This window comes from Syngnathus acus, chromosome 6 (genome assembly GCF_901709675.1).
Source record: "Syngnathus acus chromosome 6, fSynAcu1.2, whole genome shotgun sequence".
Lineage (NCBI taxonomy): Eukaryota > Metazoa > Chordata > Actinopteri > Syngnathiformes > Syngnathidae > Syngnathus > Syngnathus acus.
Window position 1 is genome coordinate 2,607,066 of NC_051092.1, and position 21,922 is coordinate 2,628,987.

A 21,922-nucleotide genomic window follows, 5' to 3' on the forward strand; every position below is an offset into this window, starting at 1 on the left:
AGGCGCACCGGGTTATAAGGCGCACCTTCAATGAACGGCCCATTTTAAAACTTTGTCCATATATAAGGCGCACCGGATTATAAGGCGCATAAAATAGAAGCTATACTGCATCAAACTGAGGTTGACTAGGGTTGCGGTATGCATCCACTAGCCAATAACCAACGAGCCCTCTGTAAACAATCGCATTTCTCAAACGATCTCCTATAAAATGATCAGAACTGACTAAAGTTCGATCTAACGCATTGGTACTACTTACCTATGTTTCCCTTCCATATCGATCCGTAGATTTACTCGAAACATTAACAGAGCAGCCTATTTTGACATGAAATAGCCTGGTACGTATAGCAGCTATCGCAATAGCATTAGCCATCCGCAAAGTCTCACGAGCCTCAGCTCGCAATCTCCCATGAGCCTCAGCAAAGTGTAAACAATCGCGTTTCTCAAACGATCTCCTATAAAATGATCGGAACTGACTAAAGTTCGATCTAACGCATTGGTACTACTTACCTATGTTTCCCTTCCATATCGATCCGTAGATTTACTCGAAACATTAACAGAGCAGCCTATTTTGACATGAAATAGCCTCGCGGGTACAACAGCTATTCGGTGACGCCCCCTGACTACAGTTGCCGTAATGCTGGGAAGCGATGCGACCTTGTAATTTACTAGTCGTACTAAAACGTACTGAAACATTTTGGCAGAGCACTGTGTACAACCAGTATGGATCAACAAATTCATCAGTTGATCCATATATAAGGCGCACTGGCCTATAAGGCGCACTGTCGGCTTTTGAGAAAATTTTAGGTTTTTAGGTGCGCCTTTTAGGGCGGAAAATACGGTACATACCACGTGAGATGATGTGGCCGTAAAAACCCTGCCATCATGCGTCTTTGCTCCTTTATTCACTTCCTGGCAACAATGAATAAACTATAACAGAATAGCGGAGGAAAGATACGTCACACACAATTCCTATCTAAATTTAGCAACAGCCGTAAGTCCAATTCATATCTTACTTGCAAACATCACCAAATATGATTAAATATCACGCTAACGTCACATTAATACACACACATGAAGCAACACTCACCGATGAAACCACAAAAGCTCGCTACGTAGCACAAGCTAGCTAGCAACTGATTGCAAATCGCTTCTGCTGTGCCACAGTTGATATGCTAGCTACTTCAAAGACACAAATGTCCACGCCCTTTCAAAGACCCGACCAAATAAAAGGTCTAAATTCAGATTAAACAATGTGACAACACACATGACCTGAGCCAGCAAACTCTTCGAGGGTGCATAAATCAAGTGCACAAAAAGTGGTTACAATTACGACTCATTTGAGCCGATTCCTTTGTAGGAAATTGTCCAAAAGGTGATTAACTAGTTGGAAGTATCTTAATAAACAGTGATTTCACCACCCAGCGCTTCAGGCTTGAAAAACATTTTGACCTTATTTTCCTTTGCAATTTCCAGGAAGTCTCGAGTAAAAGTTTGTTTTCGTGTTTCCAACATTGCGTCAATGTTTGCACGGCGCTAATGAGGCGGCGAGTGCGACGTACTTTCCCGAGCCGACTCCATTTTTCTTTTTCTTTTTTTTAAGCTCCTCATTGTGTGTGGGCTTGAGAGCTTTGCACAATGACAGGATCTGCCCTGCATTGACATTGAGGATGTGCTGCCGGTACGACTGGCTAAAGCACCCAAACGGGTGATAAATGACAAGTTTAGTGGCCGGCAGTGCTCCATTATGATGTCACACAAATACACACCGGCGCCTCCGATTTCATCATCCGGGTGCTATGCAATAAACTACATGAGTGATGTTAAAGGCCTTGCTAATATGACTGCAGACAATTTGTAGTAAAACACCCTCGCAAAATCTCAAGAATCAAAGATTATCTGAGTAACGGTGCTTTTTGCGGTCTGACTAGAAAATACTCGCCGATGAAAAGATGATGAAATTAACACAGCAGGAGGGACCCCTGATTTAAAAATGTAGTTTGCAGCTCCACTCATCTCCATTCATCACTTGCCTTTCCAAAGTAAACACATTAGCTTCCCCATTAGGGACACAAAAATATACAGCACTATTTATTAGCTAGCCATGCATAATATAGAAAAGTTGTACAACATAGGAGAGAAAGTCAAAAATGATTTCTATTTTTAGGTTATGTGCTCCAGTTCTGAAATTGAGCATACACAGCGGTCGTCGTCCTGCGCGTTTTGGACCTCGGAGGGAAAAGGAGGCGTATTGAAACGAGATGCTACGCTTCATTAGGAGGTTGCGACGGGAATCACGTCAGGGAAGACGAGCGGCACAAATGTGTTTGGATGATTCTGGCCCATTTAACTGTTTTCACTCGACGCCTTTGAGGCCGCCGAGACGTATGACAGAGTCGCCGCAGAAAGTCTCCACTGAATGCGTTTTAAAATGACATTTTGTTTCGAAGCGCAGTGCATTTTCAGCTTGTTTTTTAATAATGGGCGGCACGACAGGGTAATTAATATCTCTAATTAAGTATGTTTGAAAGGGGCCATGTTATGAAAAAATGACTAATTACAGTGATTTCCGAATTACAAAGAGCATCTGATTAAAAGCCATCACAGCTAAATTTGGCTATTAAGAAAATGAGTACATAGTTATCTCTACATTAAACAGATGGATTTAAAAAAATTTTTTTTCGATATTTATAAAAAAAAAATAAAAAACATTTAGCCAAAATAAAGAGTAGGCCGATACTGAAACCTTGCAGTAACCCCATTGAGAAAATGGCTGTCATGATTTGGCGCCAACTAGTGGCCAGTGCGACTAATACAGCCCAAATCTGAAAGAGTTGGTCTTAGCTCAAAGCTTCAGTGTCAGATGTCACTGTGAGGGAAAAACAAGTCTTGTGTCAAGGAATGCTGAATGTTCCGTCTGAGCGGACTGCCACCGTGACCTTCGGGGTGTAATTCCGTGAGGACCTCATGTCAAAGTGTCAGTGGCCTCCAAACAAGATCAAGAATGGGAGAAAATATCCAGAGTGAATGACAAGTCTGCTAGAATTGGGAGCTTGATGTCTCCAGAGGAAAGGGGCAAAAAAAAGCTGGCTAACCATAGCATCGTTTGTTTTTAATTTTTTAAGCATCCTTTTCGAAATACATTTATTTCCCGACCTGCCCCCAGACGGTAGCGGCAGCGAAGGTGGTAAACGATTCGGCACTGGAAAGACTTTCATCTGTCACACACATTACTCAGCGGCGTATCGTCCATGCGCACACATACTGTAAATATTTAAGAGACTCATCAATCATTGCCTGACAGACGTCTTATTGCCGCCGCCGCCTAACAGGCTGAAAACGAGAGTTGGAGAACATCCGCAGACTTCTTCCAATTTTAAATATGCAGTGCATTAGTATTCGCCACTTCAATTTTTGCCACGTTTTTAGTACAGCTTTGTATCTTTTAAAATATTAAAACATTGGAATAAGTTTGAAGGTGAACAGGAAGTCCCTGAGTGGGATTTTTGTATCTGCCACAGGTGAGGGGAAAAATAATCCAAATGAAGCACGGCGACATTGAAGCATCAGTTGAAGGACAGTTATTTAGAAAGAAAGAAAGAAAAAAGTATAAATGAGACAGCAGAATCATTTCAACTAACTATCTCAAATTTCTTAAATGCAGAAAACGGTGGCGACGAAAGTCCCCGTAGATTGCGATAGGAATGATGACGATTGAGTTGTTTCGGACGATTTATTCAGATGAGGGCAAACTTCGGTAACCTGCTCGACGGTCCGAGCTGTGAGTCATTCCGTGGCTAATTCCCTCCGCCCCGAAGCAATGATCACTGCCTACCAACACCGCCTCCGCTGCTGTTCACAAATAAGCACAGGGATTTCAATAAATAAATAATCTTTACTTGTTACTTGATATCCCATTAAAAATATCCACAACACAACTAAGTTCAAAATATCCACTAAAAATGACCAAAATGGAGTATTACTTCCCAATAAACATTTCTACCATGAACGTTAGCTTGTAGCTAGCAGCATTTTTTCCAAACACTCCCAAAAAAAAAATGAACTCTTGACTTCGCAACTTGTTTTTGTTAATCGTACCTATGACAGAACTTTGAAGAGCCGATTGGAGAGTAAAGAGGCCTTTTATAGCCAATTAAGGACTTCCTTTTGGGAAATCTAATTCAAGACATTGCGGAGCTGCATGAATAACACATAGCGACAATGAATCAGCGTCACAGCGCCCCGGTAGCGACCGTATCTGATATAGAGGCAGACGTGGGCAGGGGTCTGCTCTTCGTCGGCGGCCATTCCCTCGGGGAATGGAGCTGAATGGAAGGAGCAGGTTGGAAGAGCTTTTTGGTGAGATTTTTTTTTTCTCAGAAAGACCAACAGCTGCGTAAACTACATCACACAATACATGTATTTTTTTTTCGAGTCGACTTTGGTTCACAGGTAAAACCAGTTTAGTATTTCGGTTGGAGCTGAGTGCACAATTAACAAGCGTGGAATAACCAGTTTGACCGCGAGTCACCGAGTGACCTAGTATAATTTAAATCAGGCAACGTTTAATCAGACTTTTATCTCATATATAAGAAATGATATTATGGGTGAGCATCACTCAATGAATAATAAAATCGCTACTGCAATGAAAATATTCAAGCAAGGACGATTTTGGTTAGTCAGAGTTCACCAAGGCCCAACAACCACAATTTATATCCAAAACATTTATTTCCTAGCACAAGCTTCAGCTCGACACAAGGTTTTGTGGAAAATACGTCATAAATACCAAAGACCAATTCAAAGGATATCAATGTTTATAATGAATGGAGGCTTTATTCTCTCCAAATCGAGGTTTTTGGATTCAAATGTGCCAAAAACGCCTTAGGAGTAATTCTGCATCTAATTCACGTCAACATCTCGACACGCACAATATGCAGATGAGCCAAAGAGGGGGCGGGGTCTTTGAGCTAGCGTCGAGTACAGCTGTAGTTTCAATTTTCTAACAAAGCTTCACAATGCCTCTGCATTTTGTCCAATTGTGCGTCAAAAGAGATCAAACCACACTAGATGAACGCAGATAAATTAAAGATGCAAAGTTAGAATGAGTGATGCCCTAGTACAGACACCTGAGGTACACCACAGATGAATACAACCCTTTTAAAATCAAAAACAAGACTCTAGAATGCTATTATTCATCAAGACTTGACTTTCCAAGCGAGAATCTCACCAAATTCTGTACACACATCAAGGCCGGTAAAATTAAAACCCTATTTTGATTCCATTTTACACAAATTTTACTTGTGTGTTCTACAATTTGCGTCTCTTTCGCTTTGCTAACTTCTACAAAAAATCTTCAACATAATCTGGAAGTACGTGAGACTGAGAAGCGAACCTGTCATCCAACTGAGTCAGGTGTGGCTAAGTGTTTTTTGTAAACCATTTAAAACATACTTCTAGCAAGACAGCTAATTTGGAATGCGGTTTTGTAGGTCGCATACCTGCAAGGAGCGTGGTAGAAGGGATATCCAGGTTGAGGTATGTGATTGCAGTATCCCGACTGATTCCACATGATGATTTGATTTCAAGTCCAAAAAGTGTGCTTTTCTATTTCAGGTGATCTCACGTTCGTCAAATGAGATCACCGAGTGGCTTGCACACCTGGAATGGAAGTCAGACCCACAAAGAAGTACTCAGCAGAACCCCAGACAAGCGCCCCAGGTGAGGAATGACATCACAGGCTCCCGTTGCAATCCCGCCAAGAGTCAGATCTTCCTCCTCCCCGAGGCTCTCGAGAATAATCAGACAAAACAGCTGTCTTTGAGGCCAACCCCCGCCGGACGTCCATCCTCACGCATCCCTCCCGCAAAGTTCACGGAATGTCGACAATTCATCCCAAATCTGTGTCTGGGTCGTCTTTTGAGAGAGAGAAAAGCGACCGCTGGTTTTGTACTGGCTTTTCCCGCCTCGTCAAAAGAGCAGCGAGTGTCTGTAGCCGGAGGAGGAGAGGCGGGACGTGGAGAGGGAAGAGAGAGAGAGGGAGAGAGAGAGGGAGGTATACAAAGCTAGCCTGCCTTCTGATTCCTGCCTCGTGCACCACCGACAGGATGCACGCCGCTGTGGGACGGAAAGGACGAGAGAGAGAGAGAGCGAGAAGGAAGCGAAACTGTGACTCAGGTGTCATTTGACACCTGAATGCAAAAACCTGAGCTTGCTTGTCGAGCTTGCGTAATATCAGCTAACTGTCCAGAACAGACACCATTGAATGCTTGGTCAGCAAAAAAAATAAAAGCTCTTTTTTCAAACGTTATTGACGTTGACTCTTACCGTGAGAAAATGCTGCACGGCTCCTCGCAGAAAGAGGCGGAGTTTTCTCAGCTCGTAAATTGGGTCAATTGTAAGCCATTTGACCTTTGAGCGTTCCGACGGTACATTTCATCTTCCTCGTGGTTGTTATCAAAAGCATTTTTCAAGCAGTGCCTAAAAGTCCGCTTAAATGAACCGGCACGGTTCTCTCTCTCTCTCTCTCAACTCCACCTCCCACTGCTTTGTTCTCTTTTCATTTCCTTTAATGTTTAATTCATAATCCGCCGCCACCATTTAGCATGTCACTTGATTGGTAGAGCGATTAGAGCGAGTCGGAAGGATGTTTGATTAAAATATTCCCGAGGTATCACGAATCGGCAGATCCTCAAAATCAGGTGACTCGGGTGCCAAAATATCTGATCGGACGATCCAAATAACCTTGCGAGTCAAAGCGAAATGCAGCATGCAAACAAACTGACCTTCCAGTTAAGCATGCGACAGGTGGCCGATGAGCTAAATCCAGGTGTGCGCCCGCCATTCTTGGAGCGAGCAAAGGTGACCTGGCACAGTCCTACACCTGGCAGAAGGCTGTTTACATTCTCGGAGCAGCTACACCGACCAGCAATAACTCTTACATTAGATTGGGCCTTCCTAAAGCGTCGTGCCCTGGGGATGCGCAACATTAAAAGTGTAATGGCTGTATAATAATTTGATTAGCTAATGGGATTCTCTGTGATTGACTAGTGAGCAGCCCAGATCAAGCCCCGCCTCTTGACCCCAGTCAGCTCATGATAATAACAATCATAATATTCCTAATAATAAATAATCATATATAATGAATTATACATAATATTATAGGATATATCATTAATTATATATATAATAATATTTATAATAATAAATATAATATATATTAATAATAATCATAATAATAATACATATTATAATATATATTAATAATAATCATCATAATAATAATCATAATATTCATAATAATAATAATACATAATAATATATAATGTTAATAATAACAAGTGAGGTCTGACCAATTAATCAGACAATAAATCCTTTCAAATCATTTAAAAAAGGTCAGCTGATTTTTTTTTACATTAATACAACACAAGATAATGACATTCAAATATCCAGCCCCAAAAATAACCAACTGAAATTAAATTAAAAAATGCAAACACTCCCGCAGCGACTCCTTACAACTAAACTGTCACAGACCTTTTGTTGCCTGCCTCCTGTTCACACACTTGACAAACACTTTCAAATGACATCCACAACAACAACCTGGCCCATCTGTCCTATTTGAAACTCAAATGTGGCCCTTGAGCAGAAACGTTTTTGCACTCCAGATGTAAAGACTATACGGAAATATAAGATCTGCACTCGGGGTAAAAATATATAGTCACAGCGGAGGCGAGGTGAAGGGCTCGGTAATTGGCTAGTCACATCACAGTCACCCAGAAAGTGAAGAAAAAGCAATTGTCATCTGGGAGGAAACAGCAAGACAAGAGATTGGAAGGGATGGAAAAAGAAAGAGAGTTTGTTTTTATCTGGAAATATAAGTCTAATCTGGCTTGGAAAACACAAGAGAACGCAGCCTCTTATCCACAAGCCTCACGGCAGCAGGAGTGCGACTTGAGCTCGGGCTTACGGGACCCGTTGCGTCTCTTAAAGCCGCCCCCTCGCCCGACACACCTCAGCGCTCGAGGTCACACCGCTCCAGCCTACGCTCGGCGACGTCAACCTCCATTTGGCCTCAATTACTCCAAGATGCAGTTAAGCCACGATCTTACATCCATTTATGCTTTTTGATTATCCTGTTCAGGATATTTTTTTTCTTTCACTTTAGGAGCCCTGAGTCAAATCTAAAACCCCATTCAACACTTTCCTTCCTCGTTTCCTCTTTTTCCTTCCGTCACTGCCTGGTGGGACACCTTCCTGTGGAGAACCTGATCATCAATCATATTCCCAACCGGTTATTAAGCCCATAGAGGGGTCTGCGTGTGTGTGTGTGTGTGGGTGAGTGTGTGTTCATATGCCTGCAGGCTCTGTTGAACCCGATTCTCATCCACACAAACACACGTGCACACACAAAAGCTGTGCTATTAATACGCTTCCAAGTCTGCGCCTTGGGGCATCACCACTAAAATCTGACACTACAATTAAAACCAAATCTTATTCTTTTTATTGGACTGGGTCCAGCTGGTTCTGGGTCAGTTCTTGCTCACGTTTGATTCGCAAGAACCACTTTCCAAATGAGCTTCTTGCACCTCTGGGCAAGTCTCTTTTGAGTCATTTAATTATGTAGTAAAGAAAACACTGAAGGGGATATGAGAGGATGTGTCTATTAGCATATTTTAGCATCTGTTATGAATACGTCAACAGTCGGTGTTATTCCACACTCAAAACACGACGTGAAGATTAAAAAATGATTACGCACGGAGCAATTTGTGGACCTGTTTCTATTTCCAGAACAAGCTTCTACCTCCATTAGGATGTGTCACAGCTCAAAAAATAATAAAGAGCAACCCCTGACCACACAATGCGCCGCTAGCATCTGTGTCCAATATAAAAGTAGCATTGCCACCTGTGTCGCAGGTAAAAACTCCCTTTCACTCCTTCACGTATAACTTTTGATGAGGCCCGTTTTCTATGCGAGGCGAGCCCGGTTCGCAGAGACGGAACGAAGCTAATAACGATTCTGCGAGCAACAAATTGGACTCCGGCGGCAGTAAATAGCAATCGAATATTAAAAAGAGGAACGACTGCGGCGGGTTGCGCAAATGGAGGCGACAGATAAGTGCGGCGCTCAAATTGCAACGCTGGCGCTTTTATCGTGATGAGATCGTCTCATCTGCGCGACCGCCGCATGTCCGTCGTGTTGATTCAGTCCGAAAAATAACTTCGGATCACATTTTCTCTAAGGGGAAAAAGTGGCATCCTTGAGGGTGTTGTAACTCCAATGTTTGGCAGACTGAAGTTTAGATAACCGATTCATCTTAATTAATCAAAACTATACAAGTATAATGAATAAAATACATGACTAATTAATCCTTTAGTATTTAACTTTACACCTCGTTTTTGCTTATTTCGTGAGTTAAGTCACGTGACTTTAGTAAACTGAGCCGTGATTGGTCATTATCTGAGCAACTGTGATGTCATATTCAGTCGACAAGTAGTACTATGCAAAATGGCCGCCTCCTGAGATGAATGAATACATTTGAATGAATGACTTTAAAATATCACAACCAAATGGTGTTTCCCAGTATTTGTTAGCATTAAGCTAACAGGCTTTAAAGCAAAGTTACATGTTTTTTTTCAACTACAAAAAGTGTTCTTTGATTTTTGTTTTATTTGACGGTAAACTTCAACTGGAAGTGGCTTGAAACTTCTTTTTTGAAGAATTGCTCACGATCTACCGAACTTGTCCTCGCTGTCAAGTGCTCTCAAAATTTTGCTCACATTTCAAAACATAAATGCCACAATAATAGCTCGGCTACCACCTGCAGAAATACAAACTGGCAGGATGCTACATTCTAATGGACTGCTTTTTACCGCTTGCGTCACTCTCACAAAAACACATCTGATTAAAAAGCATGCCCAGACAAAAAATGATTGTACGTCAACGTGCGCGTGTTCCAAACAACCCCCGGTAGCCACATTAGATACCCGCACATGAAAAATGTGCTCGGCAATTGGAGAAGTTAATTCCGGTGGCTTTTTGTCAATAAAGCAGCAACCGTGAAGGAGAAAAATCCATACGAGAGACAAATGTAAGTAACGGAAAAACTCCGCTGCTCTTTTGACGAAATCCATTTTCCTCTGCTGGTTTGAACGGTGGGGCGGAACGTGACGAACTGCCAGGAGACGTGGCGGCAATTATTAAAGTTGTCTCGTTATGATCAGCTCCGTCGCTCTTCGAAATAACTGACTGCATCCCTGCCCCCCCCCCCCCAGGGAGAAACAGCTGGAACACAAGATGAGTCAAACAACTTGTCCCATCAACTAGCACAATATTTCCATTTCCACCAATCAAATCATCACGTCCATTTCTATGTTATTTCACATTACCTCGAATCACGTAACAGATTCCTCGCGGGGAGTTCCCGATGCTCGTCGGTCATAGCAAAGATAACGCGGCGTTTGACGGGAACCGACTTGAGCCCGCCTTCATGGATCGGCTTCCGGCTGCAGCAAGTCCCCATCCTTGCTCGAACTTCCACGCCGGATGATTAGCGACGACAAAAACCACCTAGCTCCACGCGACTCGGCTTCCTAACTAACCCCGTGGTGGAAAAAAAAAACGTTTTGGTGACCTGGCAACCTCGCCCATGTGGTTCCGCTGACACAAAGGCGATTGTCTCTTCCAAGCGGGCCGGCTTTGACATGGTCTCAACCGTCTTGTTGTTTGTCCCTCAATCGCTCCATTGTGTGAGGCCTCCTTTGCTCCGGGTTGGACACAGACGGACACCCACCGCGATTTCCAGTCCCAGACAAATCAAGCTGCTCGGTTGTTTTTGTTCAGAGAAAATGGCCGCCTTGTTAACACATTTTCTCACCTGTCTCTGCTGTTGCTTGTATTTCCCCACCCGTCCTTTTTTGGTCAAATCTGTGATATTGTCTGTAAGGCTAGCAGACACAATGAGAGGAAATAGCAAGTTGTTTTTGTGTTGCAGGTAAGCAGAGCCAGATGTTCTACAGTTCCGTGTTGACATTTTGACCGTGGGGGTATGAAAGAAATGCCAGCGTGCAGACCGATGCGCAGAACTGACATTTTATTCCGAGCCAAACGCGGTACAAAGGTCAGATAGTCTCTCGATGATTTCATACGCATCCTCCCCGAGGCTTTTCTCGAATAATGGCCGGAGGTTTTAGAACGATTATACCGAAAGGAGTACTTTGAATAACTAGCAGTCAAGCTCCCCGAGTTTAAATCAGATCCTCCGCGAGGTCTCGAGGATTAATCCTGCCGCCTGAGGGCCAGGTTAAATATTCAGGACATTTTATTTTCAGGCTAACTTCAAAGACACACAAAGCTAGGCAGTGAAACATCTAATGAGAGCGTCTGAAAATAACACAATTGTTGTTTCATGGCTATTTTCTTGCTAATCTTGCTAATTAACCCGCTTCCATCTCAATTAGCCTCATTCTAGTTCATGCGTGAAACTGAAAGAGAAGCTAGCTGGAGAAAATTGTACTGCTTTTTGGGGTCCATCTTGTACAAGATCATTATGGTTCTCACTTTGCTAATTAGAGCAATTTTGGGACATACTGGAGCTTTCGGAGGACTTTATCGGTCCAATCTTGTGTTACATCACGTTTAAAATGTATTGTGTTCTTGCGCCGACAATACAGCGCAGACATTTCAAATTTTCGTTTGATGTTTGAAGCACATTTTTAAAAAAAAAAATAACGGTCTATCTGTGTCAGATCTTGTTCGTAATCATTAGAGTTCTTGCTTTGCCATTGAACAAAGAGAATTTCAAATTTTGTTTTGATATTTAAGGCTTTCTTCTTTTTTTTACAAATATACAAAGAAAAGTCTAAATCATTACAAACCACCTTTTTTGTCCACCTTTTGTTAAATATTTTGAGTTTTTATTTCACCATTGAGCGAAGAAAATTCCAAGGTTTTTTGATGCTTTAGGGATACTTTTTGGAAAAAGTCCATTTTTTGGGGTATACATTTTAGGATTCATCTAACATCATTAGAATTCTGACTTTAATATATTAAAAGACTAAATCAAAGTAGGAATAGGATTCATTATTATTATTATTATTAGTGAGGCTTCTTTGCATTTGTTAGCAAAAACAAGAAAATTCTGTTTTGATAAGAAAAATGAAGAGCTTAGCTTCCTTTGTTTACCATTAAGAAGCGATAAAAACAAAGTGTTGTGACACACACGCACTTTCACGTATACACACAGCTGCAGATAAAACATTCGCCGTTGGTGCTGCTCGAGTCAGAACGCAGTGAGTCAAGTGTGAGTCATTGTCTCTCTCATCTCACCTTGACATTTGCATTATATTAAAAGACTTTTCATTTTCTTCCTGACTTCTAAAAAGAAATTCCTAGCATTCAGGTTTTTTGGACACTCTATGATCACTGCGTTTAAATGTCAGCTTGAACACTTGTTTTTGTGCCACTCAAAAAAGGCCTCAAAAAGTGTTTGGCCTTTTTCAAAATCGTTAACTGGCCGCCGGGGTAAAAATCTATTAATGATCCACGCCGTTCATCCTGCTCCATACCTGACATCTCGGCCAAGCTGGTTATTAATTGACTACGTAAGGTCAAAGTCTGCCGGATGAGTCGTGAGGCCAACGTGTGACAAATAAAACTGCACACGAGTCGATATTGCTCGTTAAAAATTCAACACCGGCAACCGAGCCAGTGTTCTCGAACTTTAACATCTTGCCCCAGCCACCCCGGAAAAAAAATCGGCAAACACTTTTCAGCCGCCGCCATAATGCCAAAACCTCAAACATCTTTGTTTCTTACAGAACAAAATATTCAATATTCATCTTTCTCGGCCTCTTCCCTAATTCATTTTAAACCTGAACAAATCCGAAGTAGTCCACTTTGCTTCTTCGGTAAATCTCGATGACGAATCCTTTGTGTTGGCTCTCTTCGGATGCTCATTCGGTACACAATTCATTCATTGTACGACAAATCAAGTCGACCTTGGCCCGATGTAAGACGTATGCTTCTGAAATGTTGCGAAGTCTTCCTAGACGCGCGACCACGCACACTCCTGACATGATGTAAGCTGATTGGAGATAAGCCTATTTTGTCGCGGTCTCCCCATAGCGTCACACACTTTCAAGGCTTTTCACCTTCTCCGTACTGTATTTGGTTTTTGTTACCATGACAACACGTACTTTATTTAACTTATAATTCCTATTGTATTGATAGAAGCAAAAACAACTCTGCCACTCACTTAGTTGGCTTAACTAGGTCAATATTTGATCTTCTAAAGTTGTTGCAAGATAAATTAGTAGCCGCTCTCCCCCCCACAAAAAATGCATAGTTGTCTTTTTGACAGTGTAATAGTGCTGATATTGAACAATAATTAACCACACACACACGGAAGTATGTTGGGGGGGGGTCTTTGAGTTCAAACGCACCACATTGAGTCCACAAGTCAGAGCGGTTATTCAACAAGTCCAGGCAAAGTAAACTTCACCCGGCGGGATAAATATGCCAGCAAATAGCCGGCAGGCAGACAAACATTATGTCACCATATTTATCAGCACAGCACGACTCGCGATGGGGGTGCTAAAAAAAAAAAAGTTACTTTATTGATGCTATACTAAAAGTGACCTCGCCATCTGGCACATCTAAACACAGGAGTTGCATCAAAATGAGATTAATAATGGATTCAGATAATATAAAGGATAATAATCCAAATTGTTCAGTACACTTTAACACACTACAAATATCTAACAAAAAGAAATAGTTGGCCACAATCTTACAGACACTACGGCCATCCATTTCAAGAGCTTCATTTAAATGATATTGAATGGAAATAAATTGGCCACAACAGATCCAATAAGCACTGAGAATTAATAAAGGACTAAAACGAAACGCAAATAGGTTAAATAAACAGGTTAACACGAAACGGTGTAATAAAACAATGCAATAAAGCACTAATTAAATTATCCTCAGTTGGAATTGACACTGCAAGCGAGGTATTCTGTCAACAGTGTTTTGAGCCTCATTTCTCGACCTTGAAGATAATATTTGGTCGCCTTAGCGCACAAGTATGTCGGGATTCAAAAGATGCAAGTCGCCTACCGTGACAGAAGCGACAGGCAAAACATCCCCTGCGGCATATTTTATGCAAAAAAAAAAAAAGCTCAGATCGCTTTTCACTAAAAAACATGACAGATCCCTTTCAAGTAGATATTGACATATCTGTCCCACTGTGGGGAAGTTTGATAGCATTTCTTCTTGTCATTTACGCTCCCTGGCGTAAAAAAGGTTTACCTAAACTTTTGAAAACAAACAGTTCTGAAAGATGAAATGAAAGTGTATTGGAAGACAAACAAAACAATTTTGTTGACAATAATGGTAACAGTTTGGACAAAAACATTTAAATGTTATGGAGAAAAATCAGAAAATATTACCAAAAAAATCATTGCCAAAATTGTTGAAAATAAAAATATTAGGTGAAAAGAATATAAAACATCTACCTGAGAAAAATATGTAAAAATCTTAAAATACGATAAAAATATCAGCAAACCTAGATAGGTGCAATAAAAACTCTTGAGGAAATATTAATATATTATTCCACGCAAAATACATTAAAGCCACATGAAATGCAAATCCAGGTATGTTCCTAATGAATTGTCCCGGAGGGTTCTCCTAGCAACCACATGTGCTTGTGGCTTAACGAGCGGCAGCCATTACTTTAAAGCGACGCTAACTTGATACAGGTGACGCGTTCATGAACACTTCGAAAAAAAACTTTCATTTCCTACTTACTCGATAAAGTAGCTCGCACCTTCATCCGTGAAGCCTTCCTCCCATCCTTTGGGCAGGTCTAAAAAGATGAAATAAAAAAAACTTGAAAGTTGAAAACGCCGAGTCGTGTCGACAAGAACCGGGCCAACCGGGGCTAAAGGAACCGAGGCGTTGCTAGCTTACCTGAGCGGATCATATGTCCCGAGTTGACCGGCTCGGAGGAGCGGGGGTGCAGCCAGGTGGTCTCCCGTGTCTGGTCGCTTGTTCCCGGACGCACGCACGAACGCGCGGGAGAGGGGTGGAGGAAGGTGGCGAGAGAAGAGGATGGGGAGGGGTGGAAAAAACACCTGTTACGCCGAAGCGAAGAGCAAAAATAGGCGAAAAGAAACGGAAGGGGGCTGACTCACTTGATGAAGAAGACCCTCCCGTCCCCGCACACACCGTACGTCCAGTGTTCGGGCAGGGAGTCCCGGCCCAGAGGTGCCGCCATGATCCGCTTGTCCTAGTTCATCTCTCGGCTGAGTCTCCCCGGAGAGACGCGATCACTTAGCACGGGCCAGCGCTGCCTTCAGGGACGCCGTCGAGAGGCGGACATCGGCCAACTGTATGCGGGAGAGGGCGCTGATGACTCAGAGCTTATGCGGAACGTCACTTTTGAAACTTAAACCGCTTTTTTTTGTCATGCGAAATGATTTATTCGGAAAAATAATTCGCAAACATGTTTGTGAGTCGGATGAATATTTTTTTATTTGAATCACATCTGCCTCTCAGGCTTGGATCAGAACTGCACCCTGTGAACACCTTTTCAAAATTCGACTTTTACGGTTACGTACGGTCCTGTTGCTTGTTGTTTTGACGTCTGCATGCTGTAAATGCGTCATCGCTCCGCCAGCCGTTTATTATTCCACGCAAACGCACACACGCTATGTACACGATGCGTTCACAGTCACCTGTCAGGAACGCTGAGTTCATCGGAATCTCCTTTTGCATCCTGGATGAGGCGTGTGGTGGCGTGCTTGTGACAACACCCGCTGCCGCCCTGTCATTTTCAAATCCGCTGTTAACACAAAGAAAAACAGTCATTTTCCAACAAGTTCATTCTCCGTGTGATGGAAAAAAACAACATTCTGGCCCCGTCCCAAGAGTGAGCACATTTTCCAAGTCTGTGTGCTTATCTCAAAAGTGCTTTTGCTTGGCAGAACTTTTTTTTTCAGGAGGCCCGGAAAACACCTCCCGACGAGGCAGGTTAAGGAAAGGGCGCAGAAGTTGGGTCTCTCTTGGGTTTGCAGAGTATTTGTGTGGACAGATAAAATGTTCCCCAGGAAGAAAGCGTAATGGAAGGCAGTGGGGGCCAACTACTGTAGTCGTGAGAACGCGTGTAGGTTACACTGTGGAGCAACCTGGAATGGTAATCTCAAAATAACCCAGCCAGTATTTGCAACAGTGGTGGGAAAAGCAGACTCACTGGCAGAGCTAGAGGGTGGGCCAAGGGGGCACTGCCTCCCTTTGAAATATGCTCGAACCTCCTAGGTATAATTGAATTTTGGGTATTTTATCAATTCTATGGGATTTTTATTTCTTTATCAGTCTTTTTTGAAGATTTTTTTCAGGGTTGGTGCAAAAAGAAAAAGGTTTTATTTTGCGGACCCTGAGATATCCTCCCCCCCCCCCCGGAAAACAAAATCCTAGCTCCGCCTCTGCACACAGAAAGACATACAAGGTGCAGGATTACAGAGATGGATTTCAAACACCTCCCTCCTCCTCTCACTACAAACACTGAGGGTCCTTTTGTGCACACACAGCCAGGGGGCAAAAGTGCACCAATACGTCAGCCAAACATTCACATTGTTGGAAGTTAGATGAGGAAAGAGGCGAGGCAAACTTGCAACGATAAATCATGTGTATCACCTTCAGGTGAAGTAAAGCATAACACTTCTACTGCCACGTTGTGGTGAAAGGAATTGTCGCCGTTAGAAAAGTCATATATAAAAAAAACAATATGTGACGCGCACACAGTTGCAAAAATGAAGATGAATATTATGCTTTATATATATATATATATATATTTTTTTTTTTTTTTTTTTTTTACGTATTATTTTTAATAAAAATTAAGATGAATATTATGGTTTATTTTTTTTAAATATATTTTCGAGCATTTTACGGACTATTTTTGAGTAAACAGTGAGAGTAAAGATCACACCTAAACCTAAAAACATCCTTCTGGCACGATGTGAGCGCCGCCGCCACACATTTGTGTCTTGTCTTGTGCAAATGAAGGCTAAATAATGCATGGCTGAGCGCCATGTTTCAACTGACTGCTGCTCGCAGGCCTCACTCGAGCTCCCTTTCCTTCGGCTTCCATTTCAACAAACTCAGCACAAACTTTCAAGTCTTCAAAACAGCTCAAACTCTCCCAGCATGATGCAGTGCACTCGTCAACCGCTGCTGCAAACTATCAGCACAATAATTTTGCACAAATATGACCTAAAGGTATATATATTATTTATAATATATATAATACATCAATGTCATGTACTGTATATTATATCCTATATTATAAAATCACATCATTTATTTGAATGTAAAGCAAATCTCTAGAATATTTATGTTACTTTGTCGCCCTCTTTCGGTGGTCTTTATACTGCAACGTGGGAAATAAACAGTTTTACTGATTGTTGACGACGCATGGCGCAGTACATATCTTGACCACATGAGGGCGACAAAGTCCATCATGACAGCTCGAAACTCAATACGATCTTATCTGACATGCACTTAAACTTGTGATGGAGCGTTGGAAATCAATGTTACCCTAAAATAGCTGCTTAAAATCAAAATAACAACGTCCCCGTGTCTTGAGAATATTTGGTGAGTCTACTCACTATAGACGCTCCAACCAAATTTCCTGTTGCTAAGTGAAACTGGTTTGGAGGTAGAATTCATCCACAAATTCTGAAAATGAACAAAATGAATGTAAAATAGCGATTTCAAACTAAAATGGCAGATTTTCTGTACCTTTTAGGTCTCTCGCATTCTTGGAACTTTTTTGAGGGTTTACGCACCTAGCAACTCTGATATGTGTCTTACCCTTGAATGAAGCAGTTTAGCGTGCTGCAGTCAGGTTGCATCATCAGCTAATTGCCACCCTTGAGGTTGAGCGAAAGAGCAGATCTTCATCATCATCATCTTCATGATCTCCATCGTTATCATCCACATGTGCTGCAATCTCCTGCAATCTTTTCCACGCCGTCGATGGTTGCCTAGCAACCAGAGTGGAGCCAAAATGGAAGTGTCGTTGACATTTTATTTGCATTCATAATTAAGTGCATCAACATATGAACAATACCCAATGTCAACATGATTCATGTTAATAGGAACTGCCTTGTTGTGTGTCAGCAACAACCAATTAGGATCACTGCATGTGCGCGTGTGTGTGTTGCTAATTGATTGCGCCCCCTAGGGACGTCATTTCATCATACGCGCTGTTGTCTTACGACAGTCTTACAAGAGACAAGATGAACGGGCCTTCGAGAAATAATTTATTTCTTGGTTGGTTCATGTGTGTGTCTTCGCTACACAGATAAAAGCTTGGGTGGCAATGTGCGTATGTAGTGATTTAAAAATAAAAATAAACCTCCAGAGGCTACTCAGTGCCCAAAAAACAAACTCAAAATTGATTATCTTATTTTTTTATTGATGTCATTTTTTTTGTTATTAGCACTTAAACCAATCAATATTAGTAATAATCGACATCCAAAGTCACAGCATTACCAAAAGTCTTCTATTGTGTTAAGACAATACAAAAATGATACTGAAAAACATCAAGTTATAATAGTTGAGGGATAAATTAAAAAAAAAACTCGCACCTCATCTTCAATAAATATTTCGAAAGTCAATTAAGCCATTCCTGTTTTTCATGGCATCTAATGTACATTCAGTATACACAAAACAGTGATTTTCATACTAGGTCCCAATGCAAGGCAACGAACAAAAATGCTGGAGTTACCATCACAAAGTGTCAGTCAGTGCAATAATAAACACTAAAAACAACTATCAAGAAAAAAAAATTCTGAGGTATAATGTTGTGAAATGTCAACAACAATCCCATGAATAACACAAAATAAATATTCACTGCAAGCAAAAAAACAAAAAAATCATCCTGGGTTCGTGTGGGCGTTGACGTACACACGCATCTTGGCCCGATGCGCGGGTTCCAAGCAGTACCCGACGACTCGCTCCAGCTCGCCCACGCGGCGCCGAAAGCGCTCACGGTCCCGAGCCATCTCCTCCCAGGGTCCTTTACGGGAGGCGGCGGCGGCAAAGCGCCACGCCCGCATCACGTGAACCTCTACCACCGGAGAGAAGCGGACCTCACGCTATAGGAGAAACACAAACAACAAAAACACGTCAGCCAGTCAGCCTTTTTACGTATATTTCAATCCACATGATTAAAGTGTGTTTAATAGATGTCATTGTAATTATTGACATCTATTAATTACGTCTTGTGTGGAGCTGCTGTGTTGATTGTGTGGCTGTGATGCAATCCATGTTGCGAGCTGGCAACAAGTCTCAGATGACTCGCTGGAGTCACGTGAACAGTCCACATGACAACACGCCGACCGATAAACAAGTCGTTGGCGCACTGCGCACACGCCTCCCATTCCATTGACGACACGCCCCAATTTAAGACAAAAAAAATTATATGTGTGTGTTGGTAATCTCGTACCTTTTTGGGGGTTTCGGGTCTGCGTATATCGGGTGTTTGACATTTCTGAGTGGGTCGTTGCCATGGCACCCGTATGACACGGTCGGCGCGTTGCGTGTCACGTTGGTAATGTTTCCGGAGTGTTTGGGGTGTGGCGTGTTTAGCAGGAGTGTTTTTCACAGGCTCTGGAACATGTTGAGGCTGCTGGTGGTTTAGACGGGCCTGGAAATTGAGCGGGTGGTAAGGGTCGTCTTTTCGGCCGAGGCTCCTCCAAAGCTCGTCCTCGTCCTCTGAGGAAGAGGCAAGGCCGCCCTCGCCGCTGTCGGTACCCGCTGAGACGGGCAGCGGCGCTGTGCTGACTGTGCAGGCGGTGAAGCACATGGGGTTATACGGGTCGTCGGAATTGGAGAAGAACTCGAGAAGGCGTTCGTTCTCCTCCAAGTCGGCGACAGACACGTCAGAGCTGGACCAGCTGGACCAACTGGAGTCGCTGTCAGAGCGGCTGACCCACATCTTCAGGCCCGACATTTCCTCTGTGACTTTGCCTCCCGTCATATCAGCTTTGGACTTTTTCACAAAGAGGTCGTAATGGTCGTTGCACGTGGTGGACATGGACTCCCACATGGCTTGGCTTTCCTGGCTGTCAAACTTGCTAGCGTCGCCGTCCTCCTTGGGAAAAGCCGAGAAGATGTTCCAGTCGCCGTGGAAGCCCATGTAGACGCTGTCGTCGGGAGCCAGGCCTGACAGCAGCGTCTCAGCCTTGCCGCCGTCGTCGGCACAGAGGTCTGAGAGGCCGTTGGGGTGGCCCACCATCATGCCGGCGTCGCCGTCAAACAACGAGGAGAAAAGGAAGGACTCGGTCGGGTTGTGCTGGCCCATCTCGTCTGTGATCCGGAAGTGCACCTCAAAGCGAAACATTTGGAAAACTGGAAGAAGTTTTGAAAAGGGGAAAAAGCAGAAAATCAAATAAAAAATGGAATCCTTGACAATCACATTTTTTTTAAATCAACAGAGCTTTTTTTTCCTCGGGGCAAAACAATAATTAAAATTGGAACAGCTATAATATAATAAATCATTTAAAATGTAGGTATTGCATCATATTTTCTCAACTGAAAAGGTATTTCCCGAGTCTCCCAGTCTACGTAACCCACAACATTCCACGGTGGCGTAATACGCATCTTAATGTTTATAAGTTTTAGTCATACACGTAAATATAATTTTTATTGGTAAAAAAATAAAATAAATTTCAATCTGACGAATTGTCTGAGTTAAGCTAGCTGAGTTAAGTTAGCTATTACAAACTCACCACTTCTTTCAAATCCACGGTCCAAAACTAATATTAACTCATCAATGTGCTTTCTATAAACTGTTTTTCAGGAGTCCCGGACTCCGTTGTCGTTAGAGACCAGAGCGAAGTGAATCGATGGACAATACAATGAAAAGGTAAATAACGAGAGCTCGGGAAAACACTCCATTTTCCGCGGATGCATTGAACGCACCGCGGACGTGCTGGAGTGAACGAGTAAACTGAAAAGTCGAACGTTTTTGTTTTCTTCTTACCAGACAAGAAGGTACAGTAGATGACCCGAACCATAATCCAGAGTTGCCCCCACAGCACTGTCAACATCTGCTTGGTCCACGGCAAAAGTGCCATTCCCCGGTTGCCGAACCTCTCCATGGTTGTTGTCCGATCGCAAGTCATTGCCGGAGACATTTTGGACGGGGAGAAAAAACAACAACAACTCTAATCACGTATTCTGGTACTCTTCGTCGAAGACCAACTGGCTCCGCGTCAACGACAGATGAATGTCACTACACGGACGCTTCTTCATTTTCTGCCAAATTAGCGCCATGTTTTTTTCTTGTTCTTTCTTGGTCAAGCCTTCCCGTGTTGTACTAGCGTCTCCATTTTGTCGATTGTCATATCTCTTGCGTCTTCTAGTAGTGGCGAGTGAGTCCCTGTCGTGATAATCTTACTTTAATACGTGGGGATGACATCACACTGCACTGTGATTGGACAGAACAAGAAGTCCAAAGGCGGGGTTTGATCTTCTTTGAGATTTCACTCGTCGTGCTACGTCATTCAGCATTCTGATTGGACAGAACGAGTATCGGTCAAACCATAACATGGTACCGCCCTCTTTTGTACGTCACAGGGACGCTGCGAAAGTACACGTAATTTCCCGAACAGGTAGGAAATCCTCACAACAGAGAAAGGAGATTGGAAATGAAAACGCTACCGATGGGATTGTACACATTTACCAAATCACATAAATGTTCGATACGCGTTTGTGAATTAGATAATGTTGGTTAAAATTAGAGTAAAAAAAATCAAAATTTGTGGATATGTGGTAAAAACCCTGAACTCAGTTCGTGACTAAGAAATCAGTGATAAAATTGGATATTGGCATTAGAAATTTAACCCCAGAAAGAAAAGCTGGGCTGTT

General features: G+C 42.5%; 2 protein-coding genes and 1 long non-coding RNA gene across 12 annotated transcripts in view; 1 reads left to right on the forward strand and 2 right to left on the reverse strand.

The window, feature by feature from the left end:
- LOC119124264 (pleckstrin homology domain-containing family A member 7-like) overlaps positions 1-15,819 on the reverse strand; it is a 38,714-nt gene extending 22,895 nt beyond the window's left edge. For 5 of the 10 annotated variants that reach the window (XM_037254007.1, XM_037254005.1, XM_037254004.1 and 2 more), the window contains exons 1-4: positions 15,724-15,819; positions 15,181-15,375; positions 14,957-15,033; positions 14,795-14,852 (exon numbers count right to left, since the gene is read on the reverse strand). In XM_037254007.1, coding sequence (XP_037109902.1) covers positions 14,795-14,852; positions 14,957-15,033; positions 15,181-15,263 — 218 coding nt within the window. In that variant the 5' untranslated portion in view covers positions 15,264-15,375; positions 15,724-15,819. Of the gene's footprint in view, positions 1-846; positions 897-5,495; positions 5,634-10,380; positions 10,571-14,794; positions 14,853-14,956; positions 15,034-15,180; positions 15,376-15,723 lie in introns of those variants that run through there. The other 5 variants (XM_037254012.1, XM_037254010.1, XM_037254008.1 and 2 more) reach the window with 4 other exon arrangements.
- On the forward strand, positions 5,340-5,724 carry LOC119124266. The gene is made up of 3 exons (XR_005098236.1): positions 5,340-5,409; positions 5,487-5,532; positions 5,611-5,724. It is a non-coding gene; the product is annotated as an uncharacterized LOC119124266 (long non-coding RNA).
- A 2,618-nt stretch (positions 15,820-18,437) lies between the features above and the next one.
- ppp1r15b (protein phosphatase 1, regulatory subunit 15B) lies at positions 18,438-21,448 on the reverse strand. Its single transcript, XM_037254953.1, has 3 exons — positions 21,036-21,448; positions 19,497-20,401; positions 18,438-19,146 (listed from the first exon to the last, which is right to left on the reverse strand). The coding sequence occupies exons 1-3, from the start codon at positions 21,187-21,189 to the stop codon at positions 18,925-18,927; spliced, it is 1,281 nt and encodes a 426-aa protein (XP_037110848.1). The 5' UTR covers positions 21,190-21,448; the 3' UTR covers positions 18,438-18,924.
- Positions 21,449-21,922: the final 474 nt, after the last annotated feature.